The sequence below is a fragment of the Barbatula barbatula genome (genome assembly GCF_947034865.1).
Source record: "Barbatula barbatula genome assembly, chromosome: 18".
NCBI classification, from domain to species: domain Eukaryota; kingdom Metazoa; phylum Chordata; class Actinopteri; order Cypriniformes; family Nemacheilidae; genus Barbatula; species Barbatula barbatula.
In genome coordinates this window covers 22652683-22676659 of record NC_136781.1, presented here as the reverse complement: position 1 = coordinate 22676659, position 23977 = coordinate 22652683, and the positions used below count along the sequence as shown (strand labels likewise).

General features: G+C 46.7%; 1 protein-coding gene across 2 annotated transcripts in view; it reads right to left on the bottom strand.

Moving 5' to 3' along the window:
- Positions 1–259: 259 nt before the first annotated feature.
- The window catches only part of LOC306907881 (membrane-spanning 4-domains subfamily A member 4A-like), a 39610-nt gene continuing 15892 nt past the window's right edge, over positions 260–23977 (bottom strand). Inside the window, exons 2-8 of one of the 2 annotated variants that reach the window (XM_079480370.1) lie at positions 19999–20183; positions 16776–16886; positions 16613–16681; positions 9236–9376; positions 1843–1959; positions 794–871; positions 260–648 (exon numbers count right to left, since the gene is read on the bottom strand). In XM_079480370.1, coding sequence (XP_079336496.1) covers positions 574–648; positions 794–871; positions 1843–1959; positions 9236–9376; positions 16613–16681; positions 16776–16886; positions 19999–20166 — 759 coding nt within the window. In that variant the 5' untranslated portion in view covers positions 20167–20183 and the 3' untranslated portion in view covers positions 260–573. The remainder of the gene's footprint in view (positions 649–793; positions 872–1842; positions 1960–9235; positions 9377–16612; positions 16682–16775; positions 16887–19998; positions 20184–23977) is intronic. The other variant, XM_079480371.1, reaches the window with a different exon arrangement.

Here is a 23977-nt window from a genome sequence, read left to right as displayed (position 1 = left end):
AAGCACAGCTACAGGAAAATGACAGAAAGAGGAGAGATGCCAGCAGCTGAATTCGGACCAAGAAAAAGCTGCTGAATTTGCTACCGTGGCATGTGATATTTTATATAATTGCAGCATAATGGTAGCCAGGTTTCACAAAAAAGAAAAATGCACATGCAGTAAATTAGCAAATAGCGCCGTCTTTGATTTGGCTTAAATATTAACTGAAACGGAAAAAAGTTTGTTATATATATATATTAGCTAAGACACGAATCAGACATGTATGCATTCATAATTTATTGTTATTTACTCTATTCCTACAGATTAAGCAATTACAGTTGTTCAAGCCTATCCACTTTTCACAGATGACTATGCAGCACGCGTAAAATATGATTTAGTTTTAAACAGACTGTTTACACATATATGACAAATTATAATTATTATCTGATCAAGTGATATATTTATTTGCTTTCATGTTTTAATGTTTTTAATGAAAGGACAATAGAGGACATCATATTTTCCTAAATATTCCCATAGGGGAATCAAGTTTTTCACTTCACTCACTAACAATGTCCACTTTTTAAAAATGTATATTTATTTGATTTCACTGTATTGCGGGGGACATTCTGCAGGATGCTCATGAATGACAGAGCTGCTGACCACAGGTATCTGCAAGGGGAAAAACCTTATGTACATCTTTCTTGCTGTTGATTGTTTTTATTGATGATAATAAAAAGCTTTACACATTTTTACACAAAACACTTAATCCAAATAATACTTTTTTCTTTCTTACTCTGAGTACAGATTCTCTTACCTGAGAGCTGTTAAGATTTTGGTAATGACTGGGCAAATCGGAGGACTGTGGAGGAAGAACTTGTTGAGCAAACTGCACCTTTGGAAAAATGCACATGTAGTGTTTTATGCCTTCTTACCGTGGGGTGCCAGAAATGCAATAACACTGGCAGAGTTTCAGTAAAACAGGTGTTAAACCACACTGGACTCTACACTGTACGCTGCTTTATCTTAATTGTATCCTGTATCTTATCATATCTTTCATCACAACCGTCAATTCCTCTAAGCAAGCTCTATGTTCCCAGTAGCATATAGCATTAGCTCCTAACCATGAGCTAACTTGATCATGTCGAGCTATGCGGGCGTGGTTTCAGCTACCAGACAACTCAGCTCCACTCACCTCCCGCCTCTTTGCCCTTTTTCCATTATCATGGAGTTCTGGCGGTGACACGCTGCCAAGATGGCCACAACCGTCTTCGCCAACTTTAGGCTTAAAAAATGCTGATCACAAACCTACAGGTGACGTCGCGGACACTACACCCATGTTTTATACAGTCTATGGGATGGACATTTAAGAAGAGTTTAGATTAGATTACTTTATGACTAATACCTCATTCTTCGGAGGGGCGCTATCTTTCCAAGAAAATGACTTTTCAGCAAGTGTGTTGTGTGAAGAAATTAACAAATAAATACTTGAATTGTAACATAGTTTTTGTAGGTTCTAGTAAAGCGTGAACGCTAGAGTAAACAGCCTTAAAAGTAATTATGTAAGGGATTAACCAAAGCTAGCCGTGGAGGCCAAGAACCACCCGACGCAAAACCAAGAGCATTAAAATACTTTAATGCATGGCAAGCTGTGGTTTATCCTGTTTATACCATGCTCATTTGCCAAGTTAAAGCTGTGATTGATGTTTATAGTGTAATTTTTTACCAGAAAGTTATTTTTGTCAGTTAATTCAACTTTTTTTGGAACCAGCCAATAAGAATCATGTATTCGAACAGACCATGGCATAATTACATTTTATATGCAAATAAGAAGTGTAAAATATGTTTGGGATGCGCATAACTCACCTGAGGAGCACAACAGCAGGAGTTGCCTTTACAGGCAAATGCTGACAGACAGATGGAAATGATAAACTCAAGCAAGGCGAATAACAGCAATACACCACTGATTCCAGAGGAGAGAGTCTGAGAGAAGAATCAACATCAGCACAAATAATAACAACAAAATAATTACTACTCACACAGCCCAGAATCTTCCATCCTTGAGGTGCAAATGGTTATATTACATACTTATAGTTTAAACTGGACTGAGTTTATAATTAACATATTCTGCCTGTGCACCCCTGTTGTTTGTGGAATTTTGAGTCATTTTTTGTTCTGTGTCATGTTTGTTAATACATACAGGGTTGGATTTGTGCTCAAGGGGCATGGTTTGCGCTAAACTGGTTTAGGAAAAAAACGTCTCGGTTACGTCTGTAACCTCGGTTCCCTGATGACGTTGTGAGAGACTGACTGGGGTTTGATCTTGAGAACCTACCTTCTCCGAGATAATTAATTATAAAACGCCAATGGGCTTGGCGAATGGACGCGCACGCCAGTCTCCGCCCCGTGCATACGGGTATAAAGGAAGATGGCGGCGGTCATTCACTCACCCTTTGTACTGAGGAACCTGAGAGGGCACTCCCGTTCACTGCAGTGATTCGGTGCAGCGTTGTGGCATGAAGTCACAACGTCTCGTTCCCTCCATCAGGGAACCGAGGTTACAGACGTAACCGAGACGTTCCCCTTCAGTCGGTCTCTCGACGTTGTGAGAGACTGACTGGGGATCAATCTTAAACGCCACAGCGCTTGCACCGATATCACGACCTCTAGCAGAGCTACCCTGTCTGGGCTAGCGAGTCACAAGAGTGCTACCGCGAGACGTAATCTTCCAGTCATATAGTATTGGTCATACTGAGAAGCCTCTACTGACGGCCTCACGGACAGTGGCGTACGCCTCTAGTAGCGAGGAGCTGTCCGGAGCCGAACACTGGGGAAACACTGCTCTCCTCTTAGAAGAGTGTGTTACGGAGGCCACATCCTACCCGGAGGGGAGGTACATGTGGAGACATGACATGGTCTCCCCGGCGGGGAGAACAACATGCGGAAAGGTGTTAGCCCGAATAGGGGGACAATCCAGGTGGGATTACCACCGGCGGGGAGGTCACAGATTCACCAATCGGGAAATCCTGAGTGAGGAATTCAACACACGGAACGACCCAGAGGGGAGTCACTACGTATGGGGCACTAGTCCTAATACAGAGGTCTGCCTGAGCAGGGATGACTCTACCTATAACGGACCTGGTTCTAACAGACGGCTCCGCTCAGTCTGTTACCAAGTGCAATGCTTAGTGATGGATGGAATGCCTATACTTCGCCCGAGAGGGGAAAGTAGGTAGGCTACAATAGCGCACTAGTCTCACCTGGTGAGGGGAGAAGGCGCTTTCGCAGGCGTACGCCCAAACCAGGAGCCCACCCTAAACGTTGGCGGCGTTTAAGGGCATGTGCTGCAACTGGATCCACGTGGAGATTGTAAAATCTCGTGAAGGTACTGGGCGTAGCCCAACCCGCAGTTCTACAAATGTCTGCCAGAGAGGCGCCCTGTGCCAGTGCCCACGAGTGGAGTGGGCTCTCACTGCCAGCGGGTACGGCGATCCTGGGATTGGTACCCAGTGCGCCACCTCTGTTTGGAGACAGCCCCCCCCCGGGTGCCGTCTCCCAGAACGGAAAAGAGCTGCTCAGAGCTTCTGAGGCTCTGTGTGCGGTCCAGACCGAGGCGCAGCGCGCGTACTGGACACAACACATAAAAAGGTTGGGTCTTCCTCTCCGGAGGGGAGCACCTGCAGGTTCACCACCTGGTCCTGGAAGGGAGTAGTGGGAAGCTTGGGCACGTCGTCAGGATAGGATCTCAGGACCACGTGAGAATTACCAATCCCGAGTTCCAGGCACCTTTGGGACACAGAGAATGCCTGTAGGTCCCCCACCCTCTTGATGGAGGTGAGCGCCACAAAGAGTGCATCTTTCATCCAACTGAGGAAGATTGGCAATTCTTAGGGGCTCACCAGGGCCGTACCAAGGCCCTGTAGGACCACATTAGGGTCCCAAGAGGGTACGGAGCGCCGCCAAGGTGGCCCTCTCGCGCTCCTGAGGAACCTGGTGACCAGGTTGTGCTGACGGGGATACTTACCTGCGGGTCAGCACTGATCCGATCAGGCAACTCCGCGGGTTCTCCTCCCGGGGAGAACACCAGGAAAAATTGGCGCCACTTATAAGCGATAACCGCCTAGAGGCGGGGCTCTAGCCTGTAAGACAGTCTCCCGGACCGCTAACGGGCAAGCCCTCATCCCGTCCAGGGGCCAGGCATGGAGGTTCCAGAGGCCTGCGTTGGGGTGCCACAACGTGCCCTTCCCCTGCGGAAGGTCCTTCGTCAGGGAAATGGGCCAGGGGGGGCCGTCGTCAGATCTACCAGATCCAAGAGCCAGGTCTGGTTGGGCCAGTATGGCACCACTCGCCAGAACCTGATGCCCCTTTTCCCTGACCTTGCACAGGACCTGTGCAAGGAGGCTCACTGGGGGGGAAGGCGTACTTCCGCTTGTCCCGCGGCCAGCTGTGTGCTAGGACATCCGTGCCGAGGGGACCCTCGGTCTGGGAATACCATAGCGGGTAATGGGTGGAGTCCGGGGAGGCAACAGGTCCACCTGTGCCTGCCGAACCGCTTCCCACATGAGCCAGGCTGCACGGGGATGGAGTCGCCACTCTCCGCGGGGAGTACACTGTCGAGAGAGCGCATCGGCTGTCTGGTTCAGGTTGCACGGAAGAAACGTGGCCCGCAGGTATTTCACCTGCTGACTCCAAAGGAGGAGGCGTCGGGCGAGTTGTTATAACTGCGGTGAGCGTATGCCGCCTTGCGATTGATGTACGCCACGGCAGTCGTGCTGTCCAACCGGACTAGCACGTGTTTGTCCTGCACGAGGGGCTGGAGCCTCCTCAGTGCCAGAAGGACTGCCAACAACTCTAGGCAGTTGATATGCCAACGCAGTCGGGGACCTGTCCACCGACCCGATACTGCGTGCCCACTTGCACACCGCACCCCACCCTTGCAGGGAGGCGTCTGTCGTTACCACGACACGCCTCGAAACCTGTCCGAGCGGAACCCCCGCTCGGAAAAAAGGTCAAGTCTGACCAGGGTAAGAGAGTGCGAAGGCACTGAGGCGTTACCGTAATCCGCCTGGTGCCGGCGTGCCACGCCGTCCAGGGAACCCAACTCTGTAGCCAGTGCTGAAGCGGCCGCATGTGCATCAACCCGAGAGGGATTACCCCCGTTGAGGACGGCATGTGCCCCAGGAGCCTCTGAAATTCTTCAGCGGCGTCGAGGAATTCTGACTGATCAACCTCAGACAGCGCAGCACTGACTGTGCACGCTCGTTGGTGAGACGTGCTGACATACGGACAGAGTCTAGTTCCATACCGAGGTAAGAGGTGCTCTGCGCGGGGGAGAGCTTGCTCTTCTCCTGGTTGACCCGGAGGCCTAGACGGTCTAGGTGCCGAAGCACAAGGTCCCTGTGCGTGCACAACACATCTCGCGAGTGTGCAAAGATAAGCCAGTCGTCGAGATAGTTTAGCACTCGCACGCCTTGCTCCCTGACAGGAGCTAAGGCAGCCTCCACTTGTTTGGAAAAAACACGTGGAGACAGGGCCAGACCGAATGGCAGGACCTTATACTGATACGCCCTTCCCTCCAACGCGAACGTAGGAACGGCCGGTGTTGGGGGAGAATAGAGACGTGAAAGTACGCGTCCTTCAGGTCGATCGCCACGAACCAATCCTGGTGACGTACCGAGCCCAGGATGCGCCTCTGCGTCAGCATTCTGAACGGCAGCTTGTGCAGGTGCTTGTTCAGGCGCCACAGATCCAAAATGGGCCGCAGCCCCCCCGCCTTTTTGGGCATGATGAAGTACTGGCTGTAAAACCCGGACGACATCTCGGTTATAGGGACGGGTTCGACCGCACCCTTCGCCAGAAGGGCGACGACCTCCTGCCGAAGTACGGAAGCATTCTCTCCTCGCCCCGAGGTGTACAGAATGCCCCGAAACTTGGGGGGGCGCCTGGCGAATTGGATCGAGTAACCGAGACGGACTGTCCTCTCTATCCAGTGTGACGGGCTGGTGCGCTACCAAGCGCCCAAGAACCGCGACAACGGGACCAGAGGGACAATCTGCTTCACCGTGCCGGGGAAGGCTGGTTCGGTGGCTGACAGTACGGTCACCTCGCACAGGGGGGACCCCCCGGGAGGTTGACGGCTCTGTATGTTTACCTGCTTCAGGCGGCCTGACGCAATGTCCGGTGGGAGATTGCGGTCGGCGGCCCGATCCATCCAATACACCGTCTGGACGAGAGTGTTGTGGAGGAAAACCCAGGGGAGATTTGTCTCTTTGTGAGTATGTGGGCGCCGGACCCTGAAAAGGGCCCAGACTCGATGGAACGCGGCAGGCAGCGTCCTTCTCCAATCCGGCGTTGGAAAGGCCGGGATTCGGGCCCAGAAAAATCTCCCCCTGGTTCATCCCGTCAGGGCCGCCTAGAGGACCTCTTGGCGGGCTGCTGACGGGGAACAGATGCCCTCTTCCGCGGGGGCTACGTCTCTGGTGGGTCGTCCTCTGGGAGGTTCCTCAACCGGAGGGCCGCCGCGGGAGGGCAGGGCTGCTGGGAACCAGGCTGTGCCCGAGACCATGCCGACCTGTTGGCGGGCACGTTGCGGCGTGGTAGGATCTGTTCGATCGCCTCAGTCTGCTTCCAGACCGCGGAGAACTGCCGTCCTCCACGGTATCACCAAGCAGCCCTGCTTGCGAGATGGGCGCATCCAGAACGGGCCTTCTGGGCGCCGCTCACCCGCGCAAGACTAAGCCACAGATGCCTCTCTTGGACCACCATTGTGGACATCGGCCGACCCAGGGCACGTGCCGTGGCCTTCGTCGCTCCTAGCGCGAGGTCTGTGGCAGTACGCAGCTCACTCATACGAGTTGGGTCGGACTTCCCGCCGTCCAAATCCTTCAGGACTTTCGCCTGAAAAACCCGGAGGACCGCCATGGCGTGGAGAGCGGAGGCGGTTCGTCCAGCAGCACTGCAAGCCTTCGACGAGTGTCGAAGAGAGCTTACATGCTCTGGACGGGAGTTTAGGTCGAGCCCCCCAAGTGGCAGCTGTCTGCGGGCACAAGTGGCCCGCGACTGCACGCTCCACGCGGGGAACGTCAACATAGCCTCTAGCCGCCCCACCAATCAGGGAAGTCACAGCCACAGAGCCCTCCGGCCTGAAACGCGCCGAAAGGGGCGCATTCCAGGACTTGGAGAGCTCGTCATGCACCTCCGGGAAGAATGGTAACGGAGCGGGGCGTGGCTTTTGACCACGCCCCCGAAACCGCGCATCTAGCCGCGAGCGTTCCGAGGAGGATGTTGTTACACCCTGCAACCCGATGCACGCGGCTGCCCGGGAAAGCATGGCCGACATCTCAGCGTCAGTCTCCTCCGGAGCTCGACTGCCTGACGACAGGAGATCAGGGGAGTCTTCCGCATCCGATGCCAGCAGGCAGCTGTCCGACGCAGCGATAGAGATAGCGTCATCATCCGTGTGCGAAGTCTTACCACTATGAGACGGCCGTCTGCCGCTCGTAGGGGACGAACCAGGTGAGCGTGAAGGGATATAGACGGTCCGCGAGCGTGAAGCTGACGGAGCAACATCTATCGGAGTCCCTAAATCACCCCCGCCGCTCGCCAAAGCGGTCAACCTCGCCAAAACGGCAGCTGAACACGCCTGGGAAACAGACGGGGTGGTGGCAGCGCTCGAAAGAACGTAGCCAACCGTGACCGCAACACCCTGATTGCTATGTCCGCACACACGGGACATTGCATCAGTGAAACCTGCCTCAGCATGCTTGCCCCAAGCAAGTGACACAGGAATCATGGCCGTCAGACTCCGGGATGAGTCTGTCGCACCCAAGGATACAGCTACGAGACATGTTCGTAGCCGGAGGGACTTACCTCTTAAGGTCTGTAGCCTTCTGCCGAAAACGCCCAGGGAAAGTCCACCGAAAGGAGAAGTCCGCTGCTCCGCGTCATAAATCCAGCAGGTTAAAAGTTTTCTCGAAGTCGAGTATCGCGTGTAGCATCAGCAAACACACAGGTTCCGAAGAACAAAGGATGAGTGAATGACCGCCGCCATCTTCCTTTATACCCGTATGCACGGGGCGGAGACTGGCGTGCGCGTCAATTCGCCAAGCCCATTGGCGTTTTACAATTAATTATCTCGGAGAAGGTAGGTTCTCAAGATCAAACCCCAGTCAGTCTCTCACAACGTCGAGAGACCGACTGAAGGGGAACATGCATCTACAACATGGATGCCACTCCTAAACCCATCCACAACATGGCTGCCTCTCAAGAGTCTTTCCCAAGTCCAAATGATCTTTAACCCCTGACCCTCAGAGAAGTGATTCGTAACGCATATATGGCCAGATTTACTAAACAGGGATAAAATAGCTGATGTGAGTGGACATTTCTGTGGGTTATTTTCTAACATGGCGCACATTAAAAAACACAGGAGCAGTATCTCATTCCCATAATGACCAGCGTAATCTACTATAGTGTTAGTGATGCTGATAATCCGCAGGTTAGGAGGACCAACTGATAAAAATTAACATTGTTTGCTGGTGGGTTTTAAATTTAAAGCTCTTAAATTTTGAAAATATCAACTTTAAAAAAAATGTAACTTCCATTTCACCATGCAATGTCCAGTCTCTTAAATAAAGTGCAATGGCTGTTTATCGGTTTTTAACCATTCCTGTCAATATTGGGTTACAGAATCTGTGAGACCTAAGTGGTCCCTTGCGTCCATTTGCAGTCGCCTTCTGGGAGTCGGCCGTCTTGTTTGCTTGTGATTGCTCGGTTTCCAGGTGGAAGAGCCAAAATAAGCTTCTTGAAGAGGTTTTGCTCTGTAATCTACTAATAGCGGAATGCAAACTGACTCGCGCCACAGATCTCTCAGATGGAGGGATGGGTGATTTATATTAAAAGCAGATTTGGGTGATGTAAGAGCTCATCCACGCATCACAGGGTTTTAGGCGTTAAATAAGGCCGCAAATACCAGCACAATGAAAAGCGCAAACCTTAGTAAATCACTTCAAATATCATTTAAATATTTTACTCCCGTAAAGTTTGCAACTGAAGAGGAAATTCCTACAAATGCATATGCAATAACGCCCTTTCAGCACTAATTTACACTGGGTGTCTTAAGTAAATTTTTAATGATCCAAAAACTACTTCTAAAATACCAGTTTACTAGAAAGATGAGTGCAAATTAAGGCTTGTGTGATGACCATACAGTGGTCTTATTGTAATTACAGAATAAATATCAAAATAGAAGTTGATGACATACCTGAAACTGTGTCTGTACATGACAGTCATAGTCGTGGCAGTAAGTGTTAAATGGTCCTATAACCAAATCCAGTGAAAATAAAATAAGGGCGATGCCTGCAGTTAAAGCACTGAAAATGTTCATTCCAAGTGAAGCATTCACCTATAGCCAGAAAAAAATACATGAAACCAATCAATATATCGGCAAGAATTTGTTACGTACAAAGAATGTATATGCAGTGTAATCAAACTGCACATAAATGAGCAAACATTAGGGTCCAAGCACTAATGCTTTATGTGAATGATTAGGTCATACAACAAAATGTATTTTTAAAATTAATGTGTTTTAGCTTTAAAATTAATTCACAGTCCAGTTAATCTTCACAGATTTTATTTAGTAGGTCTATGGGTCAGCTGTGGCCTAGTGGTTAGAGCGTTGGGCTTGTGATCAGAAGGTTGCGTTTGAATCTCAGTACCAGCAGGTCATAACTGAAGTGCCCTTGAGCAAGACACCTTACCCCTGATTGCTCTGCAGTAATGTGCCACTGTAAAGAAACTATTTGTAAGTCGCTTTGGATAAAAGCATCTGCCAAATGAATAAATGTAAAATGTAAATAAAAATGCTTTGTTCTGTGGCTCAGTGGTAGCCACGGATTTCCAGGGAACATACATACTAATAAAATGTTTAGCTTTAATGCACTGTTAGTCAATGGCCCAGAACTGTTTTTCTTCTTGTCCTTGGAGCAGTTTAAACTCATTTGTCTGGTGTAGAGTTCCTGTGTTTTCAATTCTCAAAATAACTCAACATTAAAGCGCACTTAAATAATTATTTTTTTAAAAGACCTATTGTACAATACATGACAATACATATTTGTTACAGTATTGGAAGCTTGTATAATTTAGATTGGCTTATTATGCACTTAATTCTCTTTTGGATTTGTACACACAAGCATTTAAAGTTGAACAGCAACCATGGTCCATCCTTAACATAGGCACCGGCCACCATAGTCAAATGTTTACCAGGAGCCAGAGTGCCTGACATCAAGTCAAATTTAAATGTGCTGGCTAAGGCTAATCGTAAATTCAGTAAGATTGTTATTCACGTCGGCACAAATGATGTTCGACTCCATCAATCGGAGATCACAAAAGATAATATTAAAGAGGTGAGTTAGCTCGCATTTACATTTACATTTAGCAGACACTTTTATCCAAAGCGACTTACAGATGAGGAAACATTGGAAGCAATTAAGTAGCTTAGCATAGGCAACAAAATACATAAGTGCATCAAACTAGTCCATTAAAGCCTAGCACAGTATAAAAAGCTAAGAATAGTGAGGTTAGTAGTTTTTTTTTTTAAAGAAGGAAAGGGAAGAGAGTTAGGAAAAATTAATCAGTGCCGTGTTGACGGAAGAGATGCGTTTTTAGGCGTTTTTTAAAGATGGTAACCGAGTCTGCTGATCTTGTAGCAGCAGGTAGATCATTCCACCAATGTGGAACAGATCCAGAGAAGGTACGGGAGAGTGACTTTTTCCCTTTTTGGGATGGTACCACTAGGCGTTGTTCCTTTGCAGACCGCAGTGATCTGGCAGGAACATAGATCTGCATTAGCGAGTGGAGATACGATGGTGCAGACCCGGTGTTGGTCTTGTAGGCCAGGAGCATAGCTTTGAACTTTATGCGGGCTTCAACAGGGAACCAGTGTAACCTGATGAAGAGCGGAGTTACATGCGCTCTCTTTGGTTCATTGAAGACCACTCTTGCCGCCGCATTCTGGATCATCTGGTGAGGTTTGAGTGTGCAAGCAGGAAGTCCAGCCAGAAGTGCATTGCAATAATCCAGTTTGGACAGGACAAGAGCCTGGACTAGGACTTGCGTAGAGTGCTCCGATAGGAAAGGTCTAATTTTTGTTGTAGAGGATGAATCTACAGGACCGGGTGGTGCTGGCAACATGACTTGTGAGGGTAAGCCGATCATCGATTACCACTCCCAGGTTTCTGGCTGTGCTGGACGGTGTAATCGTTGATGAGCCTAGTTGAATGGCAAGGTTGTGGTGAATCTTCGGTTTGGCTGTGATCACAAGCAGTTCCGTTTTTGCAAGGTTTAGCTGCAGGTGATGATCCTTCATCCAAAGGGAGATGTCACTCAGGCATGCCGCGATGTGAGCAGCGACCGTCGGATCGTCCGGTTGAAATGACAAGTAGAGTTGTGTGTCGTCGGCATAGCAGTGATAAGAGAAGCCATGCTTCTGAATGACCGAGCCGAGGGATGTCATGTAAATGGAGAAGAGTAGCGGTCCAAGCACTGAGCCCTGTGGCACCCCTGTGTTGAGCTGTTGGGACGCGGAGACCTCATCTCTCCAGGATACTCTGAATGACCTACCCGAGAGGTAGGACTCAAACCATTGCAACGCCATTCCAGAGACACCCATAGCACTGAGAGAAGCCAGGAGGATGTGGTGGTTGACAGTTTCAAAGGCAGCAGACAGATCCAGTAGGATGAGCACAGATGACATGGATGATGCTTTTGCCAGTCTCAGGGCTTCGATGACTGAGAGCAGTGCAGTCTCTGTGGAATGACCGGTCTTGGAACCAGACTGATTGCTGTCCATTTTTTATTTTAGATTAGATTCAACTTTATTGTCATTACACATATACCAGTACAATGTTACGAAATGTAGTTTAGGTCTAACCAGAAGTGCAATTAGCAAGTGCAGGATATACAGTTAGAATAAATACAGAATACAATATTGATAAAATATTATACAGTTATGAAAATATTTTACAGTAGGTATGTTCTATGAAAATATGACAGTAGGTGTGTACTATGAACAATATATACAGATGACTATATACTATGAACATTAACACTATGAACATTAATGTACAGGTGGATATGAGCAGATAATAATTCAGACTAAACAATAGTGCAAGTGATTTAGGTGTGCATAGATTATTGACATTAGCTGTTAAAGTTGCAATGCAATAGGTGAGTTAATGCAGTTGTTGAAGTAACAGTGCAGTGGATGAGTTAATGCGGTTATTAAAGTTACGGTGCAGTAATAGGTTGCAGTCCAGAAGATGAGTTAATGCAGTTAATTAGGTTACAGTGCAGTAGATTAGTTAATGCAGTTATTGAGGTTACAGTGCAATAGATGAGTGGATGCAGTTAATAGAGTTACAGTGCAGTATATAAGTTAGTGCAGTTATGAAAGTGGTCCATTAGTGCAAATGAGCATATTTCAGATGTGCAAGTGAGCAGTATAGAGTGCAAATGATGCTGTGCGTGTGTAAACAGTCCAGTAGAGCAGATAACATGAAGTACTGGTGTGTACAGTTCAGTCATGCATGCAGCCCTGTAGTGCAATGTAAACAATGTTATAGCAGCTTGGAGTTCAAGGTAAGAGAGGTAGTGGAATCAGTGGGGGGCAGAGTTCAATAATGAAACAGCTCTGGGAAAAAAGCTGTTTCTTGGTCTGCTGGTTCTTGTCCGGAGGCACCGGAAGCGCCTACTGGAAGGCAGGAGAGTAAACAGTCTATGAGCGGGGTGAGAGGAGTCCTTGAGAATGCTGCGAGCTTGACGCAGACAGCGTTTCTTCTGGATGTCCTCAATGGGAGAAAGTGTAGTCCCTGTGATGTGCTGGGCTGTTTTGCATGAGAAAGGAGGAGAGCTGGTTGAACACAACTTGCTCCAGGGTTTTGGCAATGAAGGGATGAAGGGAGACAGGCCTGTAGTTTTCTAGCAGTGTAGGGTCGAGGGTGCGTTTCTTCAGAAGCGGTGTAATGCGGGCCTCTTTGAACGCTGTGGGAAATGTCCCAGTGGTAAGCGAAGAGTTGATGATGTGCGTCAGAGCAGGCACAACCGTTGGAGAGATGGCCTGGAGGAGATTGGTGGGGATGGGATCCAGTGGGCAGGTGGTAGGGTGGTTGGAACCAATGACCTTGGAAACATCAGCTTCAGACAGAGGAGAAAAGGCGGAGAGCACACAGGTGTCAGGGATGTGGGCTGGTTCGACAGTTGGTGGCGTAGAAAACTGGCTGCTGATGGCGGTAGTTTTCTTTACAAAGAGCGATGCAAAATCAGCAGCTGTTAGCTCCGATGAAGTTGCGGGAGCAGAATAGAGAAGGTTTTGAAGAGCGTGCGAGAGTCCGGAGAGTTGCAGATCTTCGAGTGGTAGTAATCAGTTTTTGCAGAGGTGACTTCAACAGAGAAAGAATAGAGAAGAGATTGGTAGAGAGAGAGGTCAGCAGGGTCTTTTGACTTGTGCCATTTTCTCTCAGCTGACCGGAGGCTGGTGCGATGCTCACGCAGTACATCCGATAACCAGGGAGCCGACGGGGATGCACGGGCTGGTCCAGATGCAAGAGGGCATAGGTTGTCCAAGCAGGATGAAAGCGTGGAACACAGACTGTCTGTGGCATTGTCTGTATTCAAAAGAGAGAGCTCATCAGAGGGGGGGAGTGCAGAGAAGACAGCAGAGGAAAAACAGGAGGGAGGGAGAGACCGCAGGTTGCGCCGGAAGGTGACCATCGGTAAGGCATCTGCAATATCCGGAGCAGTGAGGTAGAGGGTGACGAAGAAGTGATCAGACGTGTGCAGCGGGGTGACCTGAGAGTGATGAGTGGAGCAGTACCTTGTGAAGATCAGATCTAGATGGTTTCCAGACTTGTGGGTTGCTGATGTGGAAACCTGCTTGAGGAGAAATTATGCGGTCAGGTTGAGGAAGTCAGCAGCCTGTGGTTTTCCAATGTGGATGTTGAAGTCACCTAGTACCACCAGGGGAGTACCATCCTCAGGGAAGGATGAAAGAAGCACATCCAGCTCCTCCAAGAAATGTCCAAGCTGACCTGGGGGACGATATATAACTACAAAATGACTTTTAACAGGGTGGGTGATAGTAACAGCATGAAACTTGAAGGAGCTGTTGTCACACATGGGTGTTAGCTGATTTAATTTCCAGTCTTTGGGGATGAGTAGACCGGTGCCTCCACCCCTTCCTGTGATGCGAGGGCTTTGGGAGAAAGTGTGGTTATGGGAGAGGGCAGCAGGAGTGGCAGAGTCCTCTGGTTTGATCCATGTTTCTGTAAGTGCTACGATGGAAAGACCAGAATGTATAACAAAAGCTGTAATGAAATCAGCTTTGTTCACAGCAGATTGGCAATTCCACAATCCTATTTGGAAAGTAGAAGGTGCTGTTGCTAGCAGTGATACATTGTGAAGATTATTAGCATTGCGTCGCCTTCGGCATGCAGCAGATGATTTACGTGTTGTGATAACAGAAAGGATTTTAAAACACATATTTAAGAGAAGCAGAAAGAAAATAGGGAGAAACATTAAAGATAACAATAAAGGATTAAGTATTAGTGAAAACAAGTAAGACAAAAAGTGCAAGTGTTAACACAAAACAAAATAGGTACAAAAAGAAGTGCAATACTCAAGTGCCCTGTCTGTGTCCCGGGCTCGGCGGAGTCGCGTGCAGGTAGAGTCGATGTCTTTACTCTCTTCGGTCTTCATGCGATGAAGGCTGCACGCGACCGCTGCCGCGGTGGGTAGACGCTTTTTAAATACGCGTCTAATTATTTAAATTCAACAGGCCCCGCCCTCAGATGACACGCACACACAAAGCAAACCGATTAAACTAGCCCAGGAACGAACGAAGGAACGATACTACACGCGGTTTCATCACGTGACAGAGCGGAAGTAAATACAAAGCGATTTCTCAGTTTAACACAGTACTAAAACTCAACAAGACACAATTTAAATACACTTAAACAGTTCTGTACGCTTCTGCTGCTAAGTTGCTTCTCGCAAGCACGATGTCAGACACTGTAATATTCTCTGGCCCCCTCCCTGCTTATCGTGGTGATGAGCCGTCGGGCAGATTATCATATCTAAATGGCTTGTTGTCTGAGTGGTGTCTGCAGAATGATATTGTTTTTATAAATAACTGGAAGAGTTTTGAGGGCAGACCTGACCTGTTGAAAAGTGATGGTCTCCACCCCTCCTGGGCTGGAGCTTTTCTTCTGTCTAGAAATATGGCATATAGTCTTAATGCTAAAACTTGACTCACTGGGGCCCAGGTCAGGAAGCAGACAGAATTGCTTAACCAACGGTCTGCTTGCCGTATTACTAACGTGCTCTATAAATAACCAAAACAATATTGACTTTAGACCAGATTTCGGTTGGTCAGTGGCGCAGTCTATTTCAGTGTCCTCAAAATGGCAACGTTCCAACAATGCACCTGAACACCTCGTTTTCAGACCCCATGGGTAGACAAACGGGCGCAAATGCATGCTGTGAAAATGATAACTGCATCGGGCTAAAATGAGCAAAAAACACTGCTTTGCGCCAGGTGTGTGATAGGGCTTAAAGTGTTTATCTACCCTATACCTGTAGCACTGTTTGTTGAGATACAGGACGCTACAGTATTAGCTGCACCTGAGGACATCTGCTGAGCAAGCTTGACTAACGTGGCCTGCAAGAACTGACGCTATATAGTGATATTGTGCAGAATGAACAGGTTTCACAGATACAGCTGCTTGTACTTTAAAGACATTTTGGGCTTCTTTATGTCATAGACACCCAAACAATTACAACAGTTAGTTTTACGAAAAATTCATGCAAAAGCCAAAAGAATGAGGGCTCTGTGGCTTGCACGCTGTGAGTACTGTGTCTTATGCCAAGTTCACATTGCACAACTTTAAACGTCAGCCTATCGTTGTGTTGTTCAGACTACATGACTTGCTCTCTGTAAAGTCTGGAGATTTAAAGTTGTTAATGTGTTCCTACTCCGTGACATTACGTGAATGATCTGCAAAACACGACGCAATTCCTGAGTTTATGATTTATTGTCATATCATATATCATTTTATATCATTATAAACTATTATTAGTTTATAATGTTTACATAACTATTATTTACATAATTTAACAGATCAAAACCAAAAGAAACACACTGGACGTTAAAACTTATGATTTAGCTCAATCTAGTGGACTGCATATTTGACCACTAGAGGGTGCATGTTCTGTCAGGATTTTGGAAAACCTGAAGTCTGACAGCTTAGAAAAGATATAGCACAAAATAAATGTTTTTTTTACTATGAGTAAACGAGTAGGAATGTTGAATGAACAGATTTTATAGTAAATTTTTTATGTATATTGTATGTAATAAATTACAATATATTAACAATATTAACAATATATTGTAGGAGGTAAGGCGTTTTAACTACCATTGTCTTGATTTGATAGGATGGGTGACGTAATAGCTAATGACGGGCAGCTGCGTTATTATTTGCACGTGCAATGAAAATAAATGCAATGAAAATAAAGAAGTCTATTCTATTTTTGTACTATTTATGCACAGTGCTTGGACCCCTGAAGGTAATAACTGCTGTGTACATACCAAACACAAACTGGAGGGTGAATTCATTTTATCTTCTGCAGCAATGCAGAGTGAGCCTGCGGTAATGTACTGAGAGGAGAAAAAGATAAAATTGAGCCTTGTGTTAAAATACGCAGCTTGTATTATGAAAGACAGAATACTTGATAGTATGATTGTTTCTTACGATAAGAGATCCCCAGTAAACAATACCACTGATGACAGAGATGGACCCTGCAGGAACTGCAGACACAATGCCAAACAGGAAAGTCAGCACACCAATCATTATCTGGACTGTCTATGTAAGACAAAATAAACATATACAGTCTGAGCAGGGCAACATCAAATATTCAATATAAAACTTCTGTCAAAAACATCATAAAAAAATATTCTGCAAGTGTGAAGGGGTTTGACTTGGGAACCTATCATCTCTGACTTACTTGAAAAGGCCAATGAGAATTGGCGAATTAGATTTTCATGCGGGTCCCCGCCCCAGACATCTGGGTATAAAAGGGAGCCAGCGAGCTGCATTCATTCACCTTTTGTGCTGAGGAGCCTGAGAATCGTGTCTCGACTGCTGCAGCGGGCGGTCATCGTTGTGGCATGAAGGACGCAACGTCTCGTTCCCTCCATCAGGGAACGGAGGTTACACGTAACCGAGACATTCCCTTTCGGTCGGTCTCTCAGTGTTGTGTCGACAGAATGGGGTTCCTAGGAAAACGCCACAGCACTGTGCCGTGTCACAATCTCCTGCAAAACGACGCTGACTGGCTTGGATGTGTCAGACGTTAGCGCTAGCGTAAATTGTAACCTTCCAGTAGAAAGGTAGGGGTCCAGAGCTTTTTAGAAAGATAGGAGCCCCTTCCACCGGCCGTCACGGACGGAGGGCTAGTTTCTCTAATGGCGAGAAGCCGTCTGGCACCGTAAGAGCCACTGGGAAGCACTATTCCCCCTGAGGGAAAGCAGCAACGGAGACCACTTCCTACCGCAGGGAGGAGTTTAGTGGAGATCCATACACGGTCTCGCATAATAGGGGAGAGGATGTGGGTAAACATGCGGACACGAGAGAGTGTCGCGAGCAGGTGAAAGTACACCTGGATGAGGTCATGGGCCATCGTGTGAGAGCCACTCATGAGGATACATCAGACGGAACCGCCCTGTGGGGGGGTTACTACGTGTGGAGCATTAGGCCTAGTTAGAGCCACCCGCTTTCTCCGGCTGCCGGACTTACCTGGTGGTGTCCTGTAAGACTCGGGCTGATACCGGTTCTAGGCGGAGGCTGTAGAACCTCGCAAAGGTATTGGGCAAAGCACGCAGCTCTACATATGTCTGCCAGAGAGGCGCCCAGGGCCAGTGCCCACGAGGAGGCCACACCCCTGGTGGAGTGCGCCCTCACTGCAAGCGGGCACAGGAGATCATAGGATCGGTAAGCCGTGGCGACGGCGTCCACGATCCAGTGTGCCAACCTTTGTTTGGAGACAGCCCTCCCCTCCAAAACAGACAAAGAGCTGCTCAGAGCTCCTGAAGTTCTGCGTGCGGATCAAGTAGAGGCGCAACGCGCGTACTGGACACAACACGGAGGGGGTTGGATCTTCCTCCCCAGTGGGGAGCATCTGCAGGTTCACCACCTGGTCCCGAAAAGGAGTGGTGAGAACTTTGGGCACGTAGCCGGGCCGGGGTCTCAGGATAACGTGAGATTGACCGGGCATGAACTCTAGGCAATCCGTGGCCAGGGAGAACGCTTGTAGGTCCCCTACCCTCTTGATAGAAGCGAGCGCCCCTAGGAGAGCCGTCTTCATTGAGAGATGAGAAAGAGCAGCGTCTCCGAGGGGCTCGAAAGGGGGCCTCTGAAGGCCCGCCAGGACCGCATTGAGGTCCCAAGAGGGTACGGAGCACGGGCTAGGTGGATTCAACCTTCTTGTGCCCTCAGGAACCTAATGACTAGGTCGTGTTGTCCCAGAGACTCATCGAAGACCAGGGGGTTAGGGTGCGCCGGCAGAAGGGCGTGAAAGGGTGACGCACCTGCTGCCGGTGTGCCACACACTCCAGGGAACTCGGCTCTGTAGCCAGTGCTGGAGCGGTCTCATGTGTATCAACCCGAGGGGGACCACCCCCACAGAGGAAGCCATGTGTCCCAGGAGCCTCTGAAACACCCCCATCCCATGGAGATCCATCCTGAAAAGGGCCTGGCTGGTGTTGCTGAGATGGGGCAGGAACCATCCCAGTCCGACCGTCCAGCAATGTAGAGGCCTGGTGGTGGTCTCGATCTCCCTGGGCTCATCCCGTCAGGAACGCTTCTGCTTCCACAGTGGTTGGTGACGGGATGGTGCTCTCCTCTTCGACGTCTTCTTCCGGGGGTCCGCCTGGGTAGGCGGCGCCGGCTGTGTCGAAGAGGGGCGGGGTTGCTCAGAAGGCGGCCAGGTCGCGGCGGGGCAGGATGTGTTTAATAGCCTCCGTCTGCACCTTTACAGCCGAGAACTGCTGAGAGAAATCCTCGACCATTTCACCAAACAGACCCCCCTGCGAGATGGGAGCGTCGAGAAAGCGAACCTTCTCGGCATCCCGCATCTGCGCAAGGTTAAGCCAGAGGTGCCTCTCCTGGACCACTAGCGTGGTCATTGTCCGACCCAGGGCCTGCACAGTCTCCTAATTCGCCCGGAGAGCGAGGTTAGTGGCGGTTTCGGAGTTCCTGCATAAGCCCCGCGTCGGTCCTTCCCTCGTGTAACTCTTTCAACGCTTTGGCCTGGTGGACCTGCAGGATGGCCAAAGTGTGAAGAGCCGAGGCAGCTTGACCCGCAACAGTGTAAGCCTTCGACACCAAGGATGCCGAAAACGTACAAGCCTTGGAAGGGAGCCTTGGTCGGTCTCTCCAGGTGACAGCCGTCTGCGGGGACAAAAGCACCGCGACGGCACGTTCCACCTGGGGTACATCGACGTAGCCCTTAGCTGACCGAGCTAGTCTGACGTGCACGCGCCGAAAAGGGGGCGTTCCAGGTACGACTAACTCACGACTATCTCATTTTTGTGTCTTTCCTGCACTGTCACCAAGGCAATAAGTCACATTCTTCAAATAAAACTGTGTATGCTTTGTTAATGTTTAGAACTTATTCCAGGTTCTTTTTCACCTCACACTGGCATGCACAAAATTATTAAAAGAGTTCAGATGCAAATCCCTCTAAACCCGTCAGATGACATTTCGATTAAATGAAAAAAATTTCATCAGGCTCAATACCAGATATTTCAGAGTGGTCAGAGTGTGGTATTTAGCAGGTTCTTTAAGTCAAATGATTTCAGTAACATATACTATGTGAGGAGAGCATTCACTCAACATCATAATTTGATGGAGGTGGCTTTGAGAGGGTTTTGTATCTGAACTCTTCAATTATTTCGTTTTTTAAACAATTTCTCACCCCAAGGGCCTTTGGTTGGCCTTTCAGAAATGCCTGAAGTCCATGACGAGGTGAAACTTCTGCTAACTGTTGTCCATAATCCACCGTTGTAACTGCCGTTGTTTGTGTTGGTGGCTGAAATTGGATGATGAGTGTTGAAGAGCTCATAGGTATGACAGTGCTTGACATTTTGAATCTCACCTGACCTAGCAAATCAAAACATGCATATGATACGATTATGACATACTGTATATTTTAATAATATATAACAAACAGCTCATATTTCAATTGATCTACATCATTTGTTAGACCATTTTAGTTCAAACAATAACACCAAAATGCAGATATTATGCAAAGACTGTTTTATAAAGGTGGTCTGACCTATGTATGTTAAATTTATGGTCTATTTTGATTATGGTATAGATTAAATTACACCTTTCTTCCTTAAAAACTCACTCCAAATATTTAATGTTTAATGTCTTATTTGTAAGTTTATGACAAGACGATGTCTTCAAGTGACATTGGGGGTCTTTTTAATCCCCAATGTTATAGGGTCTGAAGTGTCCACAGTCAGGGATCAGAACTGACAGCAGCTTATAATGTGGTATGGGTTGATGAATGCTGTATGGTCTAAGCCGTCCATCACCCCAAAAACTGTTTAAGAAGAGGATGAGGATTAGGAGGAGATGAGAGGTCTCGTCTTGTGGCCAGACAAATCATTATCACAACAACTAAATATATACTTAAAACACCTTATTTATTTATTTTTTGTTTTTTAAGATTAATTGTACAAATCCATGGCTTAGTTATCTTATACAAGTTTTGCCTGTCAAGATTCAGCTGTGTTGTGTTAACAAGCCAGCGGAGAATTGGCTCTCCTGCTCGGATGGTATACTGCTTCCTCCGAAAAGCAGGTGACAGTAGGCCTATAGTTGAATGAATTTCTCATGAATAAATTATATTTATACTGATGACTAGAAGAATCCCAGCAAAGAAAGAACGTTACACTAAGGTTAGTTTTTGGTTCCCACAAAATTACGTTCTAAGGACGTTCTTTTCAGGTTTTATTTTTGAAACCTGAAAATAACGTTCCCAGTACATTGCTGGCTGTTGTTTTAAATAATCAGAAAATAACGTTTCCTGATTGTTATTTATTGCAACCAGAAAAAACACTGAAAGTTACGTTTCCTGATGGTTATTTTTTGCAGAACATAATATTTTCATATGTGAAATAGTGAAAAATACGACCTTTCATAGTTCAGAAAATAATAATCCATTCTCTAATGGTAAAATTGGTCAAAACTGGTAACCATCAGTGATTTACATGTGCAATACAGAAATGAAATTTTCTAATCTCGCTTCTTGATGTGTCTGTCTATGTTTATGAAGTGTTTATCTATGCGTCATACCACTCTGCCTTTGCTCTCGAGCAGGGGCAGAGATGTTCTGTTTGGAATAACGGGCATCACATCTCGTAAACCAGTTTGGGATTATTGCTGGGGGGCAAAGGGAGGGGGTGTCACGTTTTAATCATATATATATACTCTGTGTGCAGGAGGAAAGAGCGCCTTTTCTCTGCACCATCTCATTGCTTATGATGCAGATTAAACGACAATAAAATACTTTGCAAAGTACTTCCATTTTTTTCTGTGTATTGCGTTTGTCAAAATTGACTCACCTAGATTAAGGAATAAGAAAATTCCACAACAATTTGGCGACGAGGGAAGGGATCACAAGGCTGACGGAGAACGGACTAGAGTTGACTGATCATCCTGGACATAGCAAATCCAGCTCTGACCCCATACAGGGACGAGAAAACTCTGCTCCGGACCCCAAGCTGACGTGATCCCAAAAGAACTCAGTGCAAGGCACAAAAGTGAGTCAGATGAGTCAAATAAATTTCTAAACAGTCTGTAGAGCAGGGACTACTCTGAAATAGTAGATTTCTAAACAGTCTGTAGAGCAGGGACTACTCTGAAATAGTAGATTTCTAAACAGTCTGTAGAGCAGGGACTATTCTGAAATAAAAAAATTATTTCTAAACAGTCTGTAGAGCAGGGACTACTTTGAAATAGTAGATTTCTAAACAGTCTGTAGAGCAGGGACTACTTTGAAATAGTAGATTTCTAAACAGTCTGTAGAGCAGGGACTATTCTGAAATAGTAGATTTCTAAACAGTCTGTAGAGCAGGGACTACTCTGAAATAGTAGATTTCTAAACAGTCTGTAGAGCAGGGACTACTCTGAAATAGTAGATTTCTAAACAGTCTGTAGAGCAGGGACTACTCTGAAATAGTAGATTTCTAAACAGTCTGTAGAGCAGGGACTACTCTGAAATAGTAGATTTCTAAACAGTCTGTAGAGCAGGGACTACTCTGAAATAGTAGATTTCTAAACAGTCTGTAGAGCAGGGACTATTCTGAAATAGTAGATTTCTAAACAGTCTGTAGAGCAGGGACTACTCTGAAATAGTAGATTTCTAAACAGTCTGTAGAGCAGGGACTACTCTGAAATAGTAGATTTCTAAACAGTCTGTAGAGCAGGGACTATTCTGAAATAGTAGATTTCTAAACAGTCTGTAGAGCAGGGACTACTCTGAAATAGTAGATTTCTAAACAGTCTGTAGAGCAGGGACTACTCTGAAATAGTAGATTTCTAAACAGTCTGTAGAGCAGGGACTATTCTGAAATAAAAAATAGATTTATAAACAGTCTGTAGAGCAGGGACTATTCTGAAATAGTAGATTTCTAAACAGTCTGTAGAGCAGGGACTACTCTGAAATAATAGATTTCTAAACAGTCTGTAGAGCAGGGACTACTCTGAAATAGTAGATTTCTAAACAGTCTGTAGAGCAGGGACTATTCTGAAATAATAGATTTCTAAACAGTCTGTAGAGAAGGGACTACTCTGAAATAGTAGATTTCTAAACAGTATGTAGAGCAGGGACTACTCTGAAATAATAGATTTCTAAACTGTCTGTAGAGCAGGGACTACTCTGAAATAATAGATTTCTAAACAGTCTGTAGAGCAGGGACTACTCTGAAATAATAGATTTCTAAACAGTCTGTAGAGCAGGGACTATTCTGAAATAATAGATTTCTAAACTGTCTGTAGAGCAGGGACTACTCTGAAATAATAGATTTCTAAACTGTCTGTAGAGCAGGGACTATTCTGAAATAGTAGATTTCTAAACAGTCTGTAGAGCAGGGACTACTCTGAAATAGTAGATTTCTAAACAGTCTGTAGAGCAGGGACTACTCTGAAATAGTAGATTTCTAAACAGTCTGTAGAGCAGGGACTACTCTGAAATAGTAGATTTCTAAACAGTCTGTAGAGCAGGGACTACTCTGAAATAGTAGATTTCTAAACAGTCTGTAGAGCAGGGACTATTCTGAAATAAAAAAAATATTTCTAAACAGTCTGTAGAGCAGGGACTACTTTGAAATAGTAGATTTCTAAACAGTCTGTAGAGCAGGGACTACTCTGAAATAGTAGATTTCTAAACAGTCTGTAGAGCAGGGACTACTCTGAAATAGTAGATTTCTAAACAGTCTGTAGAGCAGGGACTACTCTGAAATAATAGATTTCTAAACAGTCTGTAGAGCAGGGACTACTCTGAAATAGTAGATTTCTAAACAGTCTGTAGAGCAGGGACTACTCTGAAATAGTAGATTTCTAAACAGTCTGTAGAGCAGGGACTACTCTGAAATAGTAGATTTCTAAACAGTCTGTAGAGCAGGGACTATTCTGAAATAAAAAAAATATTTCTAAACAGTCTGTAGAGCAGGGACTACTCTGAAATAGTAGATTTCTAAACAGTCTGTAGAGCAGGGACTATTCTGAAATAGTAGATTTCTAAACAGTCTGTAGAGCAGGGACTACTCTGAAATAGTAGATTTCTAAACAGTCTGTAGAGCAGGGACTACTCTGAAATAGTAGATTTCTAAACAGTCTGTAGAGCAGGGACTACTCTGAAATAGTAGATTTCTAAACAGTCTGTA